The sequence below is a fragment of the Musa acuminata genome, chromosome BXJ1-10 (genome assembly GCF_036884655.1).
Source record: "Musa acuminata AAA Group cultivar baxijiao chromosome BXJ1-10, Cavendish_Baxijiao_AAA, whole genome shotgun sequence".
In the NCBI taxonomy this organism is placed as follows: domain Eukaryota; kingdom Viridiplantae; phylum Streptophyta; class Magnoliopsida; order Zingiberales; family Musaceae; genus Musa; species Musa acuminata.
Genome location: NC_088336.1, coordinates 32932724 through 32950487, shown reverse-complemented (window position 1 = coordinate 32950487; position 17764 = coordinate 32932724). Strand labels below are relative to the sequence as shown.

The window sequence follows — 17764 nt, the reverse complement described above, 5'->3', positions numbered from 1 at the left end:
GACGACTTTATTTTCCCAGCCATCTCACTCGGTCGAATCTTAAAAGGACACTTGTCACCATATAAACATTTTAGTCCTTCAATTTATCTTTATCATGTTGAGTTATCCATTTAATATATCTACAAGTTTTACTTATTACTATTTCTTTTAATATTACTAAAATTTACATATCATCTAATCTAATTTAAAATGTTTAATATCTAAGCTTATCTTCGTAATTAAGTTTAAACTCTGCCTCAAGATCTCAACCAATTAGCGCCGCCTTCACCGACGCGACCAACCCAAATAGACCGGCGATCGCAGAGTAAGAAAAGAGACCAAGACGCCAGTGTTTCTAGTTACCCACAAGGCGTGTGTCTGTGGGTCCCGTAGTGTGCGAAACCCGGCCTCTATTATAGGCAAGGGTGAAACTTTGGGTTTCTTTCGAAGCATCCACGTCGTTCGAATTCAAGTTAATTTAATTCGAGGAAGAAAAATAAAATTACGGTTTTCTTCTCGTCGATATTTGGGCGTATTTATTTCCCTTCCTCGCTTCGGTCGCCTCTATAACATCTCGAGGCCTGTCTCGCTCTCTCTCTCTCTCTCTCTCTCGCAATGGCGAAGGCGGACGTTGGGCTCGCCGCGGTTCTCCTTCTTTCGTGCCTCCTCCTTCTGCCCTTCGCCCGCGGCTTCTACCTCCCGGGAGTCGCTCCTCGCGATTTCCACAAGGTGATTTCTGTTGACCTTTGATCCAGTTGCTGATCTTGACAGGGTTTAAGATGTTTAGTTCACTTCGCTAGATCTGGGTTTGTACCGTGTTTTTGTTCTTGTTTTAATCGGATCTGAGCTTCTCTCCTTGGATCCCCTTGAAATTGGATTTCGGGAGTGGAACTTTATCGCTTGACGTCGTTACTGATGGCCCATCTAGTCTTAATAAATTTATCAATTTAAAATCTCGATTGTGGTTACTGTGGGATATCGATTGGGGTTTCATCTAACCAAGAGCTGTAGAGATCAGATCCGAATACCATTTCTCCATCGGAATAACTTCTTCTCTCCTTGTTGTTCCTTCTCTCGTTCCAAATGTGGCTTCAAACAGCCAATTAATTCATGCTTGTTAGTACAGAAATCACGATTGTCTCGACATATATTATTGTAGTATTTACATGTTTGGAATGTAACTTGAAAGTTCTGAAATGTAGTGCTTGTCATCTGATGATTTGGCAATAATAAAATAAGTTTTTAAAACATGGAGATATTAAATTGCACGGGTATAAGTTTATCCATTTCCATTTCGAACCACAACTAAAGGTTTCAGCTTCACGATGATAAGTTGAAGAAAGCTTAGATTTGGTGCGTCCTATGTCTTTCAAAAAGTTTTGTTAGAATGTATTTTGTCTAATGCCTTGAGATCTTGATGGCTGATTGAACCGATTCAGAGAAAGGAGTTCAGATTGAGTCAATCTGTGCCTGTATTAGGTTTAAGTTGCGTTTTTAACAGTTCTACAATACATTTGTTGCTTTTTTTCCCCCTTAATGAGCTCAACGTTGTCATTGGAGTCTCTTTTGAGTTGGTTTTACTTTATAATTGTAACATAAGGTCAAGGTGCATCTGGAATCAAGTTAGGTCAATTTGAGCATCATATAGTAGTCGTACATCCACATTTTATTCAGGATTAGTGGGACAACAATTTGTGCTATTGAGAACCAAATAGGAAAAGTACCCTCAGAGGTGATTGGTATCGTGGGATAACAAAATGGATGTTGTTCTTTGCATTAATGTGTCTCAAATAAGAGGCTCGGTACTTTCATTTAACAGCTGAATGGCGCAGTTTGTTGAGATCTGTTTTCTGTTTTGAGAGTCCAGTTTGGTGTAGCTGGTTTGCTCCAATTTAATTTACGAAAGGCCTTCCCAGTATGAGCTATAGACATTATTGTTGGAAATGAAGTACTTGAAAACTTATCTTCTTGATGAAGAAAAGATGGAAAGATAGTACCATTGTACAGTGGTATATTAATCCAGATTGTTTATTTAAATATTTTAATGTCATAAGCTAACGCTGAACTGTTGGTTTTAAATACACGATGCTTTATCAATCGAGTCATAGCCTATTAGTTTTTGCAGGTATCAGAAAATTTGTTATTTGGTAAATATCTTTTCACTTTATTGTGTTCAAGATCCTATTAACTTGTGCCTCTTTTCTCTGTGTCTCTTCTATTCATTTATGCTTCTGGCCTTGGTTACTTGTAGAATCGTCTAATATTTACAATGTGCTAAAATCTTATGGTTGATTGGCTACCAGGTTTGATAAAATGTTACCGTTTGTTATTCTCCTTTTTTGGCAGGATGATGAACTTCAAGTCAAAGTGAACAAACTTTCTTCCACAAAGACCCAACTTCCATATGATTACTATTTCTTGGATTACTGTAAGCCTTCCAAGATAATGAACAATGCTGAGAATTTGGGGGAGGTCCTTCGTGGTGATCGCATTGAAAATTCTGTTTATGCTGTGAGTACTCACTGTCCATTCAGCAGTTGGATGAACAACTAATGATTTATAACTCGCCATAGTTGGATTTTCACGTATTCTTAGAGCTTGATACCTGACGATGACAAGAAACTAAATAGAAAGAAACTTAATCTTGACCTGTTTAATATCTTTTTTTTTTTTCATTTGGTGCCTGATTTGATCCTCAGTTTAAAATGAGAAGGGATGAAAGCTGCAAAGTAGTTTGTCGAACAAAGCTTAGCTCAGAGGCTGCCAAGAACTTTAAGGAGAAGATTGATGATGAATACCATGTGAACATGTGAGTTATCAGTTTGTGTTTATTCTACACATAAGGTGCTGCTCTGTCTTGCATTTCTTTCAGTCCTATAACTACCTTGTATGTAGCACCTTTGGCCTAGTAATTGTTATGCTGACTGCAACTGACAGGTTTTTAATTATGGGTTATAATATACATGATTTGCTTGATTGCTTCTCTGATGGCATATTGTCCTGAAACTTGTTGTTTACTTCATAGGATCCTGGATAATCTTCCAGTTGCAGTTCCCAGGCAAAGAAGAGATGGAAGTCAAGCTTTAAGCTATGAACATGGTTTCCGTGTTGGGTATAAAGTAAGTTACTTCTTTCATTTAGCAGCAGAAGTCCATAGCTTGTTTATTACATAGTTAACATTCCAGTTTCTGTCATCAGAGCAAAGATGATAAATATTACATTAGTAACCACCTCAGTTTCAAAGTAATGTATCACAAAGATCCGGAATCTGAGGATGCTCGTATTGTTGGTTTTGAGGTGATCCCAAGCAGGTACTAATATTTCATGCAGCTTCATAGCCCTTTAGTTTTCTTTTTTAGGAATGTCTAGCATATGTTGACTTAGGTAGTTGCTAGCCATAGGATACAACTTTATCGTATAGTTAATTCTACTGTGGAAAGTAGTTTTATGTATCTCAGAACTATTTGTCTTCTGTCAAGTATCAGCAAGTGATAACTGATGCAGAAGCTGTGTTGAATTGTTATGTGATATAATTAGAGATGAAAGAAACAGGAACCATCCAAATACATGTTATTTTGATTTCCAACAATGCATGGTAAAGAGGGAAGCTGAAAGATTTATATCTAAGCTTCTGAATTTGGAGTTTACATGACTGTCATGTTTAGTTTCAGCAGTAACTTCGTTTTCTGATTGATTGTGATGGTCTTTCAGTCACTTGCATGTACTTCTTGTTGTATCTTTCTCTCTCAAATTAATCCAGCTTCATAGTTCCTCATATCCTTTGTCATTCCCAGTAATAACGGTCGATCTTTGATGAGCCTTATATTTGAAAGTTCCATTTGAAATGACAACTGTTGTTTGGGGTACTTTATTTTCTGGTGCCTAATGGCTGTGGCATAGCAGTCCTGCTTGCATTATTATGATGAGTCAAGAGGAAGAATCTCTTAAGTTTTTACCTCTTAAGTTACCTAGTTGAATGAATCATCCAAATGCTTGTCCATTCATATACATCTGTTGCCTTCACATGCTGTATTCTATAAGCCTCTTTAAAATTAGTTATTTTTCCCCTATCCTCTCCAAGTTCATGTTAGACAATAGCACTTTAATATTGATCCAAGTAGTTGTAGTAGGTATGACAGGCAGAGGTTTTTTTTGTTTCAATGCCATTAGCAAAGTGCAGTGGAAAAATCTCATAATAAAAAAGCAGTAGCTTGATTAATCAAGTTTATGAAAATTATGTGTTTAGAAATTGGATTGATTACTCTGTTAGATGCCATTAGCATTGTCTTTGCAGTATGCCAAGTTGATGATTTTGACCACCTACTTAGTGCATGTGTTGTTTCTTGATCAAATCTAACAGAAAAATTTAGATCTCAAATGGGGATGAAGTTTTTAGACAACCATAAAAGTTGCATTTCACATATTGAAATTGCTAATTACATATGGATGGAATCGCACAATGGATATTCATGATTGATATCCTTCACTATAGTGCCATACAAAACAATCAATGTATATTTTTGTACACGATGGTCCTTTGTCGACTGTTAGTTAGTTATTACTTCTGTAATTTTTTCCATGTGGTCTTGGATGATGAGGATATTGTAATGACAGAAGAAAAGCAATGTTGTTATCAGTAGTAATAAAAGAATAATATATTTATATTAGGCTAATTATTGTTTCAAAATAGGTTTTCTATCTTGTTGCTCTTACCAGCATCTTTATGTGTTATATGTACATTTTCTAGTCTAACTGAATCTTTGTCACAGTCTTTTATCATATCTATATCTCTTTAACTAATTTCAAGCACTCGAGAACAGTATTTTGAAAGCTTGAATATCAAAAGTTTAAATGTTTAAGAATGTTTAGCCTAGGCCATAGCGATGCTTTCAATATCCATTATCCTTTGAATAAGAAACTACCAAATTGGCTCTCTCTAGCTGATTATTGTTGCTTGCATGCTGTATTCAGACTGTAACTTATTTACACTTCTCTCACTTTTGCAAACAGCGTGAAACATGAGTACAGTGACTGGGATGAGAAGAACCCTAAAGTTACTACGTGCAGTGCAGACATTAAAATAACCCCTGGTAGCAATACTCCCCAAGAAGTAGCTGCTGACGCATATGTTGTCTTCTCATATGACGTTACCTTCCAGGTGTGTACTTTCTTTCTTGAACTCACATTATTTTGGTATGTGCTTCTTACATCTGAATTTGTTTACTGCAGCCCAGCGAAATCAAATGGGCATCACGATGGGACACTTACCTTCTCATGAATGATGATCAAATTCACTGGTTTTCTATCATCAACTCTTTGATGATAGTTCTGTTTCTGTCTGGCATGGTAGCCATGATTATGTTGAGGACCCTCTACAGAGATATAGCTAATTATAATCAACTTGAGACTCAGGAGGAAGCACAGGAAGAAACAGGATGGAAGTTAGTCCATGGTGATGTCTTTAGACCTCCAATCAACTCCGGGCTTCTTTGTGTTTACGTAGGAACTGGTGTTCAGTTCTTTGGGATGACCTTGGTCACGATGATATTTGCATTATTAGGTTTTCTCTCCCCCTCCAACCGTGGGGGTCTGATGAGCGCAATGGTTCTCCTGTGGGTTTTCATGGGCCTATTTGCTGGATATTCTTCAGCCCGTCTCTATAAAATGTTCAAAGGCTCTGAATGGAAGAGGATCACCTTGAAAACTGCCTTTATCTTTCCTGGTATTGTGTTTGCCATTTTCTTTGTCCTGAATGCTCTTATCTGGGAGGAGAAATCATCTGGTGCGATTCCATTTGGCACCATGTTCGCTTTGGTGTTACTATGGTTTGGCATATCTGTGCCCCTGGTTTTTGTTGGTAGCTATATTGGCTACAAAAGGCCAGCTCTTGAGGATCCAGTCAAGACCAACAAGATTCCCAGGCAGATACCTGAGCAGGCTTGGTATATGCAGCCTGCATTTTCTGTACTAATTGGTGGGATACTACCATTTGGTGCTGTTTTTATTGAACTCTTCTTCATCCTGACGTCAATATGGCTGAACCAATTCTATTACATCTTCGGTTTCCTCTTCATAGTCTTCATCATTCTCATCATAACCTGCGCTGAAATTACAATTGTGCTTTGCTACTTCCAGCTATGCAGTGAAGACTATCACTGGTGGTGGAGAGCATATCTGACTGCAGGTTCTTCTGCTCTCTACCTCTTTGCATATTCCACATTTTATTTCTTCACGAAGCTGGAGATAACCAAAGTGGTTTCAGGAATTCTTTACTTTGGTTATATGTTAATTGTATCTTATGCATTTTTCGTGTTGACTGGCACAATCGGATTCTATGCTTGTTTCTGGTTTGTCCGCAAGATATATTCTTCTGTGAAAATAGACTGATCAGGATGTGGCAAATAATAACTTTGGTCGGGGTGTGGTGAACAAGAGCTTTAATCAGTATGCATTCAGAAGTTGGAAAGTGCTGAGGTACAGTGAAGGATAAATGGGGCTTAACATGAAGAGCTTTCCTGCAACACTTTCAGGTCATATATACTCGAGGCAAATATTACATGGTAGGACTCGTGTCTTCTGTTCCAGTTTCTGTTGTATTTGAACTCTTTTTTTTTTTTCTTGTATTGTCATTTTCCTCCAGATTGTAACTTTATTTAATGGATTAAACACTGTTGAGGCAATCATCCTATGATCAAGGATATTTTTGCAAATAGTCAGGAGGACCAATTCAGATTTGTTTGTTGTTATTTGATTATCCTTGTCGTCATGTACTTTATTGTGATATCAGCTCAGGTTTTCTTGTAGTGTATCTGTCATCATACACATTCTTGCATTTTGTGGTAAGGAATGCATCTCTTATCTTTTTTTAGTGTTATCCAGACTTTCGTGGAACCAGGAATGTTCCTAGTCAACATTGTGAGTAAGAATGTTCCTAGTCATGTTAACATCAGCAATTTTATTTTGTGATTGTGCTTGGTAATCCTAAAGCTGATAAGAGTAGTCAATCTGTTTACCCATCTCGAATAGGTTGATGTATGTATCATGCCCCATTTTGCTTAGTGAATATCTTGTTTGCTTTCTTTCTCTGTTTTCTCACCTAATCATAGTATTAAACGATTCCGTTGTGGTTTAATGGTAGTGTTAACCTATGTTAGATTTTCACATAGGCTTTTGGCTTTCTTGGATTGTTCTTTGGTAGTCTATGAAGCTATTTGGACATGCTTACTACGACTTGAAATCTTCCAGGGTTCTTGACAGGAGCAGAGAGATTTCGGTTGTAGGATATCTGAAGAGCTTGAAACAAGCGATGAGCCTACGGTGCAGAAGATTAAGATACATTTGTGTCTCTCTGCAATGACTTCTTGCATTTGGAATAAGTTCATAATATTCTTCTGTAATGGTTTAGCTTCTTTTGTCGCCAAGAGAATTAAAATGTGAATATAAGGAGCAAATCATTTGGATTCTAAATGTCGAGCGGTTCTTTTGTCGTTCGATAATTGTGTCTATATCGACAAGTGACCCTCACCTCTCATCATTGTTCTTCTCATCCAATAATCATCAGGCCTCTAACGACACCATCATCCGTCACCACTATTTGAAATATTAAAGTTTTTGTTAGAGTAAATGAATCTAGATATAGAACAATATAAATTTTTAAAGTATAAAAATTAGGATGCTAAATATAGTTTATTACAAACAAAATAAACATCTCAGCATCAAGCGGCACATGAACTTTAATCTGAAAGTTACCATACTAGTTCCTTTAGATGATGTTTCTATATCCACATTTATTAGGCGAAATATAAACTCTGCATTAATTGTCTTAATAGCATTTAGTAAATTTTAGCTTCTTTAGACTATCATGATAGCTCGATTCAGTTGCACTAATTTATCTGTTAATTTCAGCCGTCATTCACCAGTAGTGATTGTGATTTTTCATTATTTGGAATTATATACTGCTTTGATTGACCATCACAGCGTTGATCATTTCGAAGAAAAGCCTTGTCGTAATACATCATGGCATGATAATAATGGACATGTTGATGCCCAAAAAAGGGGATAATAATGAAGAAAGAGTAAGGTACAGTTCTTTGATTGGCCTACTGCGTTGTTCCATCCATCCACACATTGCTGCATCTCATTTTTACTCTCTTTGTCATTTCTGGCACATCAACATCTCGACGGTACAGTCCCGTTGCTATGTATTATTTTGAGAAGCTTTACCTTTCTTTTGCATCACCTCAGTCGGTGTCCACACGCAACGACAACAGTTGTATCAGATAAAATAAGGCACTTGGTTCGATCGCTCCTCAAAATTCGCATTCTTAGAAGACATAACACGAGTCAAATGATCGACGGAAAACATATGATCGTCAAGGGGAGATCCATCACGGGAGGTGGTTGTGCATCAGCATCTTCCCAGTCATCCCACAAACCAGAGCTTCTTTTGGTATCTTTCCTACATGCTCAACGCCTTCGGCAAAGATCACACCCATGCCCATATGCAAATGCGGTTCTATGTGGCAATGAAATGCCCAAACTCCAGGATTGTCTGCCACGAACCTTATCGCCGTCCAACCATAAGGAAAGATCACCACCGTGTTCCTGAGTGGCGGATTCTTCAGGTTGAACCTGGCAACATCCTTCTCATCGAACCTTCCATCCCCATATCCTACCACCCAGAAGTCATGCCCGTGCAGATGCCACGGATGTATTTCGCTGACGTTAACCGCGAGGGCATTTGCATTCTGGAGGATTACATCCACCGTGCTGTTAAACCGGATCACATACGCATTGCTACTTTGCGTGGAGTTTGGATTTGTAGGAGGCCTCATCACATCGTAACTCGAGGGAAAATTCTCGGGTGGCGTCCCAGCATCAAATGCATTCTTCAGACGGTATCTCATGGACCCCAAATAAGGGGTGGGAGGGAGAGCCAAAGAGATGTTGTTGATCGACCACTTTGTGTACCCGTCGATTTTGTTTTGCGTGTTGAGCAGGACGATCCGCCTGTCGGCGCTCTGTGGGGGCTTCGGTGCGCCTCGGCGGGCCAGGATTCTGTAGGAGAACGATTTGCTGTGGTTATAGTCGTTCCATTCAGGAGCGATCGGAGGACTGGATTCCGGTAACTTTGATGGGGAATTTGGGCTGTAGTTCACGATGGCTAATGCAGGGCTGGTTTTGGGTTTCCTTCCCCTGACGCCGATCGAAAGCCAGTAGTTCGATGATGGATTCTGGTCGGTGGTGAGGAGCACCGAATAGCTTTCGCCTGAGTATATGTCTATGTCATCCACCATGAACGGTTCCACATGGTTCCCATCTGCCTCCACCACCACCATCTTGTGATTCTGCATACAAGAAAATTTCAGCTATGGCTATCTTAGCACAGACAAATACCCCCAAGTATACTGAACACTACTACTACACCATGAAGCGTAGCAGTGTACCGTAAACGATGGTTTACTTACTCCGATGGCCAGGTTGAGAGAAGACAGCGAGGTGGTGCTTGCGATCCTCAATCTGTATGTCTTGTTTGGAAGCACTCGGAGCACGACCGGCGCACAATCTTTGCTTGTCGTCTCGCATGTGTTGGATCCCTCGATCAGATGTGCGGCCAAAGAACAGTTGTATTGCCCCCTCCCATTGATCAGCAGAGTCTGCATCCAAACAGCAAGCCAAATGAGTAGGGAGCTGTACACTGTTAATATTTTCTTTTCACATAATAAGAAAACGTCTATTTTATGCGACAGCTTTTGTCCTATGCGTCACAGGCTCTCAATTTGATGTGTTGCGGTAGACGAGAGGGTAATATCGAGTACCGAAGAGGCTGGCGGTGTTTGTGAGCTTTTGGATGGATGGGTGCGATAGGGCTATAGGTTCCTCCTGTCGAAGAAGAGGTGATGTGAGTCGCTACGTTGGAGGAGACAACCAAAACCAGGACAGGTGGGGCCCCACAACCTTTTCTGGTTAATAGGCGAATCACGGTAGCGCACTGCTTGCTGTTTGTGGGGCCCCACAATCTTTTGATCTTGCTTTTGGTCGTCTCTATTCCTAAGACCTGAATCACGGGTGGAGGATTTCTTTTGTCGGTAGCGAAGGCATTATTTACCTGCGGTTCGCCGATCCATCGGAAGGGTTTGGAAGAGAGTCCCACCGTCTGATCATATATGCTCTGGTGGTACCAATCGCTCAGCAGCAGATTGAACTCGCCGTCATAGCGGAACGGCTCCGCCTCCCCATCGGCCGCATCCACTATCAGAGACCCATACAGCCCCGCCGCCCTCTGCATCCCATAGTGCCCGTGATAGAAGTACGTCCCGGCCTACATATCATCGTCACAGTTAACTCTCGATAGATACTTCAAGATTTGATCTATGGATGAAGGCAAAACGAGATGGATCTTCGAGCTTCGAGTTACCTTTTCAACTCTAAATCGGTAAACGAAAGTTTCTTCGGGATCGATGGCGCACTGTGAGATGGAAGCGGTTCCATCGGCCCACGGCGTTCCGAACTGCCGAACACGCAAAGATAAGACAGATAGAACCAAGCATGCACATCGGCACCAACCGGATTTCTGGTTTTAGTTCTCGCGCAGAAGCCTTTGAATACCTGTCTGATGCCGTGCCAGTGGATGACGACTCCCTCGGTGTGAAGCGTGTTCTTGAGCTCCACATGGATCGTATCGCCGGCCTTGGCGCGGATGGTGGGGCCGGGGAACTGGCCGTTGATCCCTATCAGAATTTTCTCGTTGCAGTCCGGCGATGCGTAGATATACCCCACCTCCCATTTGAAATGTCTGGTCTTGGAAGCCGAAGCAGCCTGCAGCAGGACCGAGATGATGCAGGAGGAGATGAGCAAGAGCGAGAGCGAGCTCGTTGCCATATATGGCGGAGCCGGTGAGCAGTAGCCGAGGGAGAGTCGGAAAGCTGGGGTGAAGGCCGATGGGAATGCTGCGCCCGAGAGCTATCAATAGTAACCTTCGAGTTGGTGAACAAAGCAACTTTTCTTTTCCTTGGAGTTGGTAGGAGGAGAGTATGCATGCTTGCCTTTTTTTATAGGGGGAATGGAAGAAATAAAAAAAAGGAAAACTGCGATATATGAAGAATTAAAAACTTTATTAGGAAAGAAATAATTTTCTTTTATTAAGATAGATAATATATATTTATACAAGTTTGAAGAGAGAGATTTTTCTCTATTATGATTTTCTATTAATATCAACTCTATTATGATTTTCTATTAATATCAACTTAAAAATATATTACTTTATTTATTTTTATTTTTGTTTCTATATATCAATGTTGAAACCCAAACCTATTAAACTAGATTTTTGTTTCCTTCTAATTGAATAGAAGAAGTGTGTTCCTTAGTACGAGGCGGTAATGTGGAGGAAATTGGTGTGTTCTTGTCAGAGCGGAGGCAGGGGAGCAATTTACGCATGCAAAGCGGAGAGTATCATCGAGTGAAACGAGGAACCCTTCACGCCTCAGCCAATAGAGAGCAGAAAATGGAAGAAAGAAGGAAGAAGAAAACAGCAACATGGGACGTGCAGCTGCCACCGATGTCAGGCTCTCCGGCGCCTTAACGTCGATGCCCGATGACCGACTGGAGTATTTAGTTTTGGTACGCTAACGTCTCCATGACAATCATGAAATCCATGTGTGGCCACACTGTCCGTATCGTCCTCGTCCGACATGCCTCGCACTTGGACCGGAATCCGAGAATGACCTGCACCTGCTCCTTGTCATCTGAATGGCGTAGATCATCTCTTCTTCCTCTGAGGTGAATTCCATTTTCCATCCTCAGAAAGAGTCTCTTCTTCCTATGAGGTGGTTTGGACGTTCTGATCGCGTATGTATATCCACAAGAAACATCCAAAGAAGAAGAGAAGAACAAGAAGAAACAGCTACTATACTTTCACTGTTATTTGTATGTACCATATTTGGTTTCTAAAGAATCCTATGGAGATATTATCTTTTTCTCAATTTCAAGCTGTATGACATGTAGACAAAAGCCTAAACCTCATATGATAATGCAAAAAGTTGAGTTATTTCCTTACTCAATCTTCTAAATTCAATTTTAAAAGACATATAAAGATATATAGGTTGATTGACTATTCATTTCTTTTAGTATTAATATCCTTAATACTATCATATGATATTTATTGTGAGGAGTGGAATATGATGAGCTGTGTTAACATTCAGATCTTCGACAACTAGTCAGCACTTTCAGCCACTCGCATCACTTTGAAAAAGATGAAAAGAGTCTGCTGAAATAGAATCTTCACTATAGAAAAGTGAAAAGAGACACCATAGTCAAAAGGACCAGCCCACACAAATTCACACTGCCATTGTCATCCCCATGCATGTGTCTACTCCAGTTCGAACCAGCCTTTTAAATCTTCTTCTTTCTGTGACAGCAGACATAAAGAGCTGTCCATGGAGCTCCTCAGGAAGAGTTTTCTAGTTGGCTTGTGATTTTTGTGGGGTATACATCTCTTTAGATCCATCGTCACATTCACACACCAACTTCTCTTTGGGTTTATAGCAAAAGACAACCGATCCACACTACTTTGCTTGTTTACCAATAAAAAGATATGCGCAGAGGACGTCTTCTGGATCATACAGGCAGTGTTCATAGATTCTGTCACTGAGCCCATACAGACACATCAAGAACATATTTAGGGAATCATGTGACTCATGCCTTATCTTTGCAGCATCGAATGCCCTGCCATTATTTCTTTATTTCTTCTTGATGATGCAGCCGAGGTCTAAAGTGATGCCGACGCTTCACAACAAAACACCCATCCCACCGCTGCAACTGCAGAAGGAAAAAGAGACAACCGGTAAAGTGAAGGATCGCAAAACCATCTACTCTTTCTGTGTGTGGTCCTCCTCACCACCGAGATAAAGGGCATTGGTAATGAGCCATGATCACCGGAGATGTCCGAGTGTCCTTTTGTGGTGGTGCAGACAAAGTCATATAAGTGCTGCCATTTACAAAATATCGCTGTGACGTCAGGACAAGTTGTGCCGAAAAGAGTAGGCAGATCTGGAACTTGGTCCAGTTCTTGTAGTGCTGTTCTGGTCAGGTGTTGAAATATCTTCTTTTTAGAGGAGCTAATGGCAGCATCTCTTCTTCTTTTTTAGGTTGACGGTGAACATACATGGCTAAGAAATTACTGCCATAGGAGTTGTTCATTGTCTGTCAGGATACGGCTCTTACATGACACCAAAGGATGTAGCTTGTTCCAAGTAAATGAGGAATATAAGCTCAGCAATGGCTAGCTCAACTTTGTTCAACAAAACTTAGCTTCCACCAAAGATTTCTTGTAAACTAATCTATCGTTCCTCTTGTTGTTCTACAGAAAGAGGACTTCAATTTGGATATCACTTTGACTGGCTGTTCCTATCAAGTGCATGCGGAATAGGTTTTTTGTATGTTCTCTGCATATAATGAAAATAAAAAGTGTGACAGGTGCAGTCTCATCACATATTCTCTTCTTTGCCTCCCTGTCCTCATTAGGAGAACACAACAAATGCTACAGTTTTATACTGCTCATTTGTACCTGCAGCGATTAGTTTTATCAAGCAATATTACCATTTCTCAGAGCTTATCTAATCCTGCAGTTTCCAAGATGGATTTCTTTTTCCCCAGTCAGATGCCGTTGTCTGGGAATTCACACACGGATTCGATCTTTCACGGAGATGGATGCCATTGATCAGAGGTATGATGGACTTGTTTTTAGTTCTACCTTCACCCAACTCTGTATAATATTATCTGTATTTAGTACATTTGGGGGCATAAAATACTTATTTTATATTAGTCATTAAGACACTTATCTAACAGAAATAAGATTAATCCCTCTTGTTGTTTCCACATCCTTGCTTTGCTTACAGTATAGATTTGCTACCACATCACAAAGACCATAATCTATTAGGTGTGGCTGCTGTTATGATGCTACATCCACATCAGAATAATTTGATCTTTATATTTGGGCTTTAGAAATAGAAGCCCAGTAAGTATTTGTCACTCTGACATGAGCAAATATTATTTTGTCATTAGATGCATTGCACTACATTGAAAGTTCTATTTTATTGGGATAATTTATATTTTCCTTTTTAATATTGACTAGTAAAATTGAATGTTACTGAGCATGACTTCAACTATTATTTGTGATACATATTCCTTGTTGCCTTTATGTCCTTTGAGGTTAACAAGAATTTTGTTTCCCTCTTTCCACTATCCTTCAATCCAAAGCAAACTTTGATGCTTCACAAAGAAGGTCAAAGAAAGAAAAAAAAAGCAAGCATCAAATTCCTAAAGTTTGTAGGACTAAGTGGGATCAAATTGACACCCACTTTTATTTGTTCTTTTTATTTTATTTTATTTGCTTGCACAAACACTAATACATGGTAATAGATAAGATCATGGTTCTCTTCCTTCTGTCATATTTATTCTTTTTCTTTTAGAAATAGTTTTTGGGGTGTATTGTATGCATGATTACACATTAAAAAGTACATATTTAAGTATGTAATCCAACCCCTTCATAAAATGTCATTTTTCTTGCACATATATCCTCTTTTGGGATATTATTATTATTTTTATACATGCATCTCCTAGTTTCATGGTATGTATATATATATATATATATATACCACACTAGAATAATTTAGAAAAAAAAAACATAAACAGAAAATTAAATATATCAGGTGTCGTTTCTACTTCAAAAGCATGTGGAGATGAACTAATTGCCATGGAGTAAATTTTCCAGAAAAAAGGAACTAAAAAAGAGAAAAGAAAACAAAATTCCAAGTTCTTAAAAAAATGCAAAGAGAAAACACAGTCCAAAAGCATGATTCATGGCAAGCTGTCTCTCCAACCTCTGACCTTGCTGTCTTCTATGAAAAGCTTTACAGTACTTTAGATTGAAGAGAGAGAGATAGAGAGAGAAGAAGAAGAAGAAGAAGAAGCAAAAATAATTTTTTGTTGTGTCGGCAGTTGTTCCCATTAAGCCTCTTTCTATTTGTTCAGTCCACAACTGGAAACACGTGATCCAGTTTTGGAGTCAGCTTTACTTGGCCTCTCTCTGGATAGGTGGCTACCACCTCATCATAGCTCATTTCACCAGTGGACACTTTGACCGAGTCAAATCGTTGCCATCGGCATAAAGACCGAGTTGCTTCAAAAAAACCTGTGGATCGAGTTGCGATTCAACTCATCGAGCTTTGATCTCTCGAATCAACGAATTGCTGAATGGTTATGATGCTGATAACCATTAAGTACTTTGAGACAGAATGACTACCTCACTCGATTAGAAAACGTTTAGTATGTGGTTGTTTTACGTGCTAAATCATCGTTATCTTCTTCTTTGTTTCTTTCTTTATAGAATATGACTTCGCGAACAACCAAAATTTCTTCTTCGAGTCATTACAATAAACATGAGTTAGATGCACTTGACCTACCCACACACGGACTCGATCACCACCGAAAGAAAGGAATACTTGATTCAAGTAAATTAGAAGACATGGGAACAGTCACCCTCGAGAAGGAGACATTAAGCTTTAATAACTCATCATAGTTGTCTCCCAACGTTGATTCCGTGGCCAATCATGAGCAAATATTATTTGACAAATAGGTGAGGGTGACAACTACGTCATGATGGCTCCAATGGTTGGTGGATGCGAAGGTAAGGTGCACCTGTCAACATGTGTCACTCCCCCCACTCTATCATCCATTCATCATCACCGTCCATACCATTACCATCATAATTCTCTTTATGATTCACATCCGGTCATCGTCTAAATAATTGCCAAGCACGAGTGGTCAAAGCATTCCTCATACTTGCCATTTATTTTCTAGTCTCCCAACTCCTCACTAAGCCACCTAACGATAACGTGGATGTCTCGACGAAATCTATTTTTGATATACGCTGTGCGCGAATCTTGAGGCACAGCTTAGTTGACTTCTGGCCGTCTGGTTTTAATCGGGCGACCATAATTATACCGACCATTTTCTCGTTCGCTAAATTGGGCACGATTTATAAAGCATAGAGTAGCCAATTTTCGACCGCCTGATCGTGATCGGACGAGCATTATTGAAGTTTGATGGTAAATTTCTTGAGACGCCAAAATGGGTGGGCCGCGCTCGTGCTCGAGCCCTGGCTTTTCCTTCTTCTTCTTCTTGTGCACGTTCTTCTTCTATAGAACTCGCTGTTGCTTGAGAAGAACCCGAACCCTGAGTCGGGAATCCGTGGAGGGGGAGAAAGTAGGGGAGAGGAGCAGCGAGGAAGACGACGACGGCGGCAATGGCGGATCGAGTATACCCTTCTGCGAAGCCTAACCCCCAACCGTCCCAGGCCCTCAACGGCGGCGGCGGCGGCGGCGCAGGAGGGGCCCCCTCCTTCCCGCCGACAAAGGGCCAGACGTACAGCGCGACGCTCCCGGCTTACCGTCCCCAGCCGCGGAAGCCGCCACCGCCCCGCCGTCGTAGCCGTCGGGGCTGCTGCTGCTCCTGTTGCCTCTGGCTCACCCTCATCATCGTCGCCCTCGTCTTACTCGCCGCCATCGCCGCCGGCGTCTTCTACGTCATCTACCGACCCCGCCGCCCCACCTTCGAGGTCGACGGCCTCCGCCTCTCCGCCTTCAACGTCTCGGGCGCCGGCCAGCTCACCTCCCGCCTCGACCTCAACGTCACCGCACGCAACCCCAACGCCAAGATTGTCTACCTCTACGACGCGGCCTCCATCTCCGTCTTCTCCGGCGATGTCGACGTCGGCGACGGGTCCTTCCCCGCCTTCGTCCAGGAAGCGAAGAACACCACCCATCTCTCCGCCAAGCTATCAGCCCCCAGCAGCCAGACGCTGGACTCGACGGCGGCGTCGGATCTGAGGAAGAAGACCAGCCTGCCGCTGGAAATCGCCGTGGACACCAAGGTGGGTGTAAAGATCGGGGGTTTGAAGACGAAGAAGATGGGGATACAGATGCGGTGCGAGGGGATAAACATCGGCGTGCCGAAGGGGAAAGCTGCGCCGGTGGCGTCCTCCCCGAACGCCGCCTGCAAGGTCAAGCTCCGCATCAAGATCTGGAAGTGGACCATCTCCTAGACCAAATCACTACTCGCTCGGCATTACCATTCCGATAGCACACGACTGAAAGAAGAAGAAGAAGAAGAAGAAGAAGAAGAAGATTAGACCAAGGTACGACGTGTAAAATTAAGGGAATTAATCTGGCCAAATCCGATAGTTCGACATCGATGAATTGTTGTTGTCATTTTTCTTGTAATTGTATGTGCAATTTTATTTTTCAGTGCGCTTCTTCTGATTGTGGATTGTGAAGATTGTTGGAAGACATGTCTGATAATAACGATTGTGGGATAGAACTCTGAGTGTGTAGTTGGATTAAGAGCTCTCGGGAGGAGAGAAGTGAAGCTTCTACGATGCGAGGGAAGTTGTGGCGGGTCACACGGTCTGACAGCTGGAGATGACGTTACGGTGTGAGGGGAGTGGGAGAGCTGTCGGTTGCGTGCTGTAACGATTTAACAGACGCTTGCGACAGGGATCGTTCGGGGGTGGGTGGGGCGGGGGGGGGGACCGCATGCCCACGTCGACCTCTCCAATTACATCTGATTCAATCAAATAAAATTGCTAACAGAATATATTATTAACTGCGATTTTTATATGGAGACTATTCAAAGTTTTCAGATCGAATGATAAGGCTGAATATATATATATATATATATATATATATATATATATATATATTGAATTGCATTGTAGACGAGAGTATAA

General features: G+C 41.1%; 3 protein-coding genes across 3 annotated transcripts; 2 read left to right on the top strand and 1 right to left on the bottom strand.

Annotated features, from left to right (window-relative positions):
* Positions 1–540: 540 nt before the first annotated feature.
* LOC135596285 (transmembrane 9 superfamily member 7-like) lies at positions 541–6725 on the top strand. The gene is made up of 7 exons (XM_065088383.1): positions 541–708; positions 2326–2490; positions 2679–2788; positions 3005–3098; positions 3178–3290; positions 4990–5137; positions 5209–6725. Exons 1-7 carry the CDS (start codon positions 595–597, stop codon positions 6364–6366), a joined length of 1902 nt encoding a protein of 633 aa, XP_064944455.1. The 5' UTR covers positions 541–594; the 3' UTR covers positions 6367–6725.
* Positions 6726–8156: 1431 nt separating this feature from the next.
* Positions 8157–10990, bottom strand: LOC103969432 (L-ascorbate oxidase). The gene is made up of 5 exons (XM_009382953.3): positions 10588–10990; positions 10397–10489; positions 10088–10300; positions 9447–9635; positions 8157–9326 (listed from the first exon to the last, which is right to left on the bottom strand). Exons 1-5 carry the CDS (start codon positions 10858–10860, stop codon positions 8367–8369), a joined length of 1728 nt encoding a protein of 575 aa, XP_009381228.2. The 5' UTR covers positions 10861–10990; the 3' UTR covers positions 8157–8366.
* Positions 10991–16140: 5150 nt separating this feature from the next.
* On the top strand, positions 16141–17282 carry LOC103969959 (NDR1/HIN1-like protein 13). Its single transcript, XM_009383591.3, has one exon. It carries the CDS (start codon positions 16283–16285, stop codon positions 17078–17080), a length of 798 nt encoding a protein of 265 aa, XP_009381866.3. The 5' UTR covers positions 16141–16282; the 3' UTR covers positions 17081–17282.
* Positions 17283–17764: the final 482 nt, after the last annotated feature.

What these genes read in the sequence shown, in the direction of transcription:
- LOC135596285 (XM_065088383.1), top strand. Translation starts at nt 595, where the DNA reads ATGGCGAAGGCGGACGTTGGGCTCGCCGCGGTTCTCCTTCTTTCGTGC. An exon ending in GATGAATACCATGTGAACAT is followed by an intron (nt 2,789 to 3,004) that starts GTGAGTTATCAG and finishes TTTACTTCATAG; the next exon opens with GATCCTGGATAATCTTCCAG. An exon ending in GTTTCCGTGTTGGGTATAAA is followed by an intron (nt 3,099 to 3,177) that starts GTAAGTTACTTC and finishes TTCTGTCATCAG; the next exon opens with AGCAAAGATGATAAATATTA.
- LOC103969432 (XM_009382953.3), bottom strand. Translation starts at nt 10,860, where the DNA reads ATGGCAACGAGCTCGCTCTCGCTCTTGCTCATCTCCTCCTGCATCATC. An exon ending in ACTGGCACGGCATCAGACAG is followed by an intron (nt 10,490 to 10,587) that starts GTATTCAAAGGC and finishes CGTGTTCGGCAG; the next exon opens with TTCGGAACGCCGTGGGCCGA. An exon ending in GATGGATCGGCGAACCGCAG is followed by an intron (nt 9,636 to 10,087) that starts GTAAATAATGCC and finishes GTTTGGATGCAG; the next exon opens with ACTCTGCTGATCAATGGGAG.
- LOC103969959 (XM_009383591.3), top strand. Translation starts at nt 16,283, where the DNA reads ATGGCGGATCGAGTATACCCTTCTGCGAAGCCTAACCCCCAACCGTCC.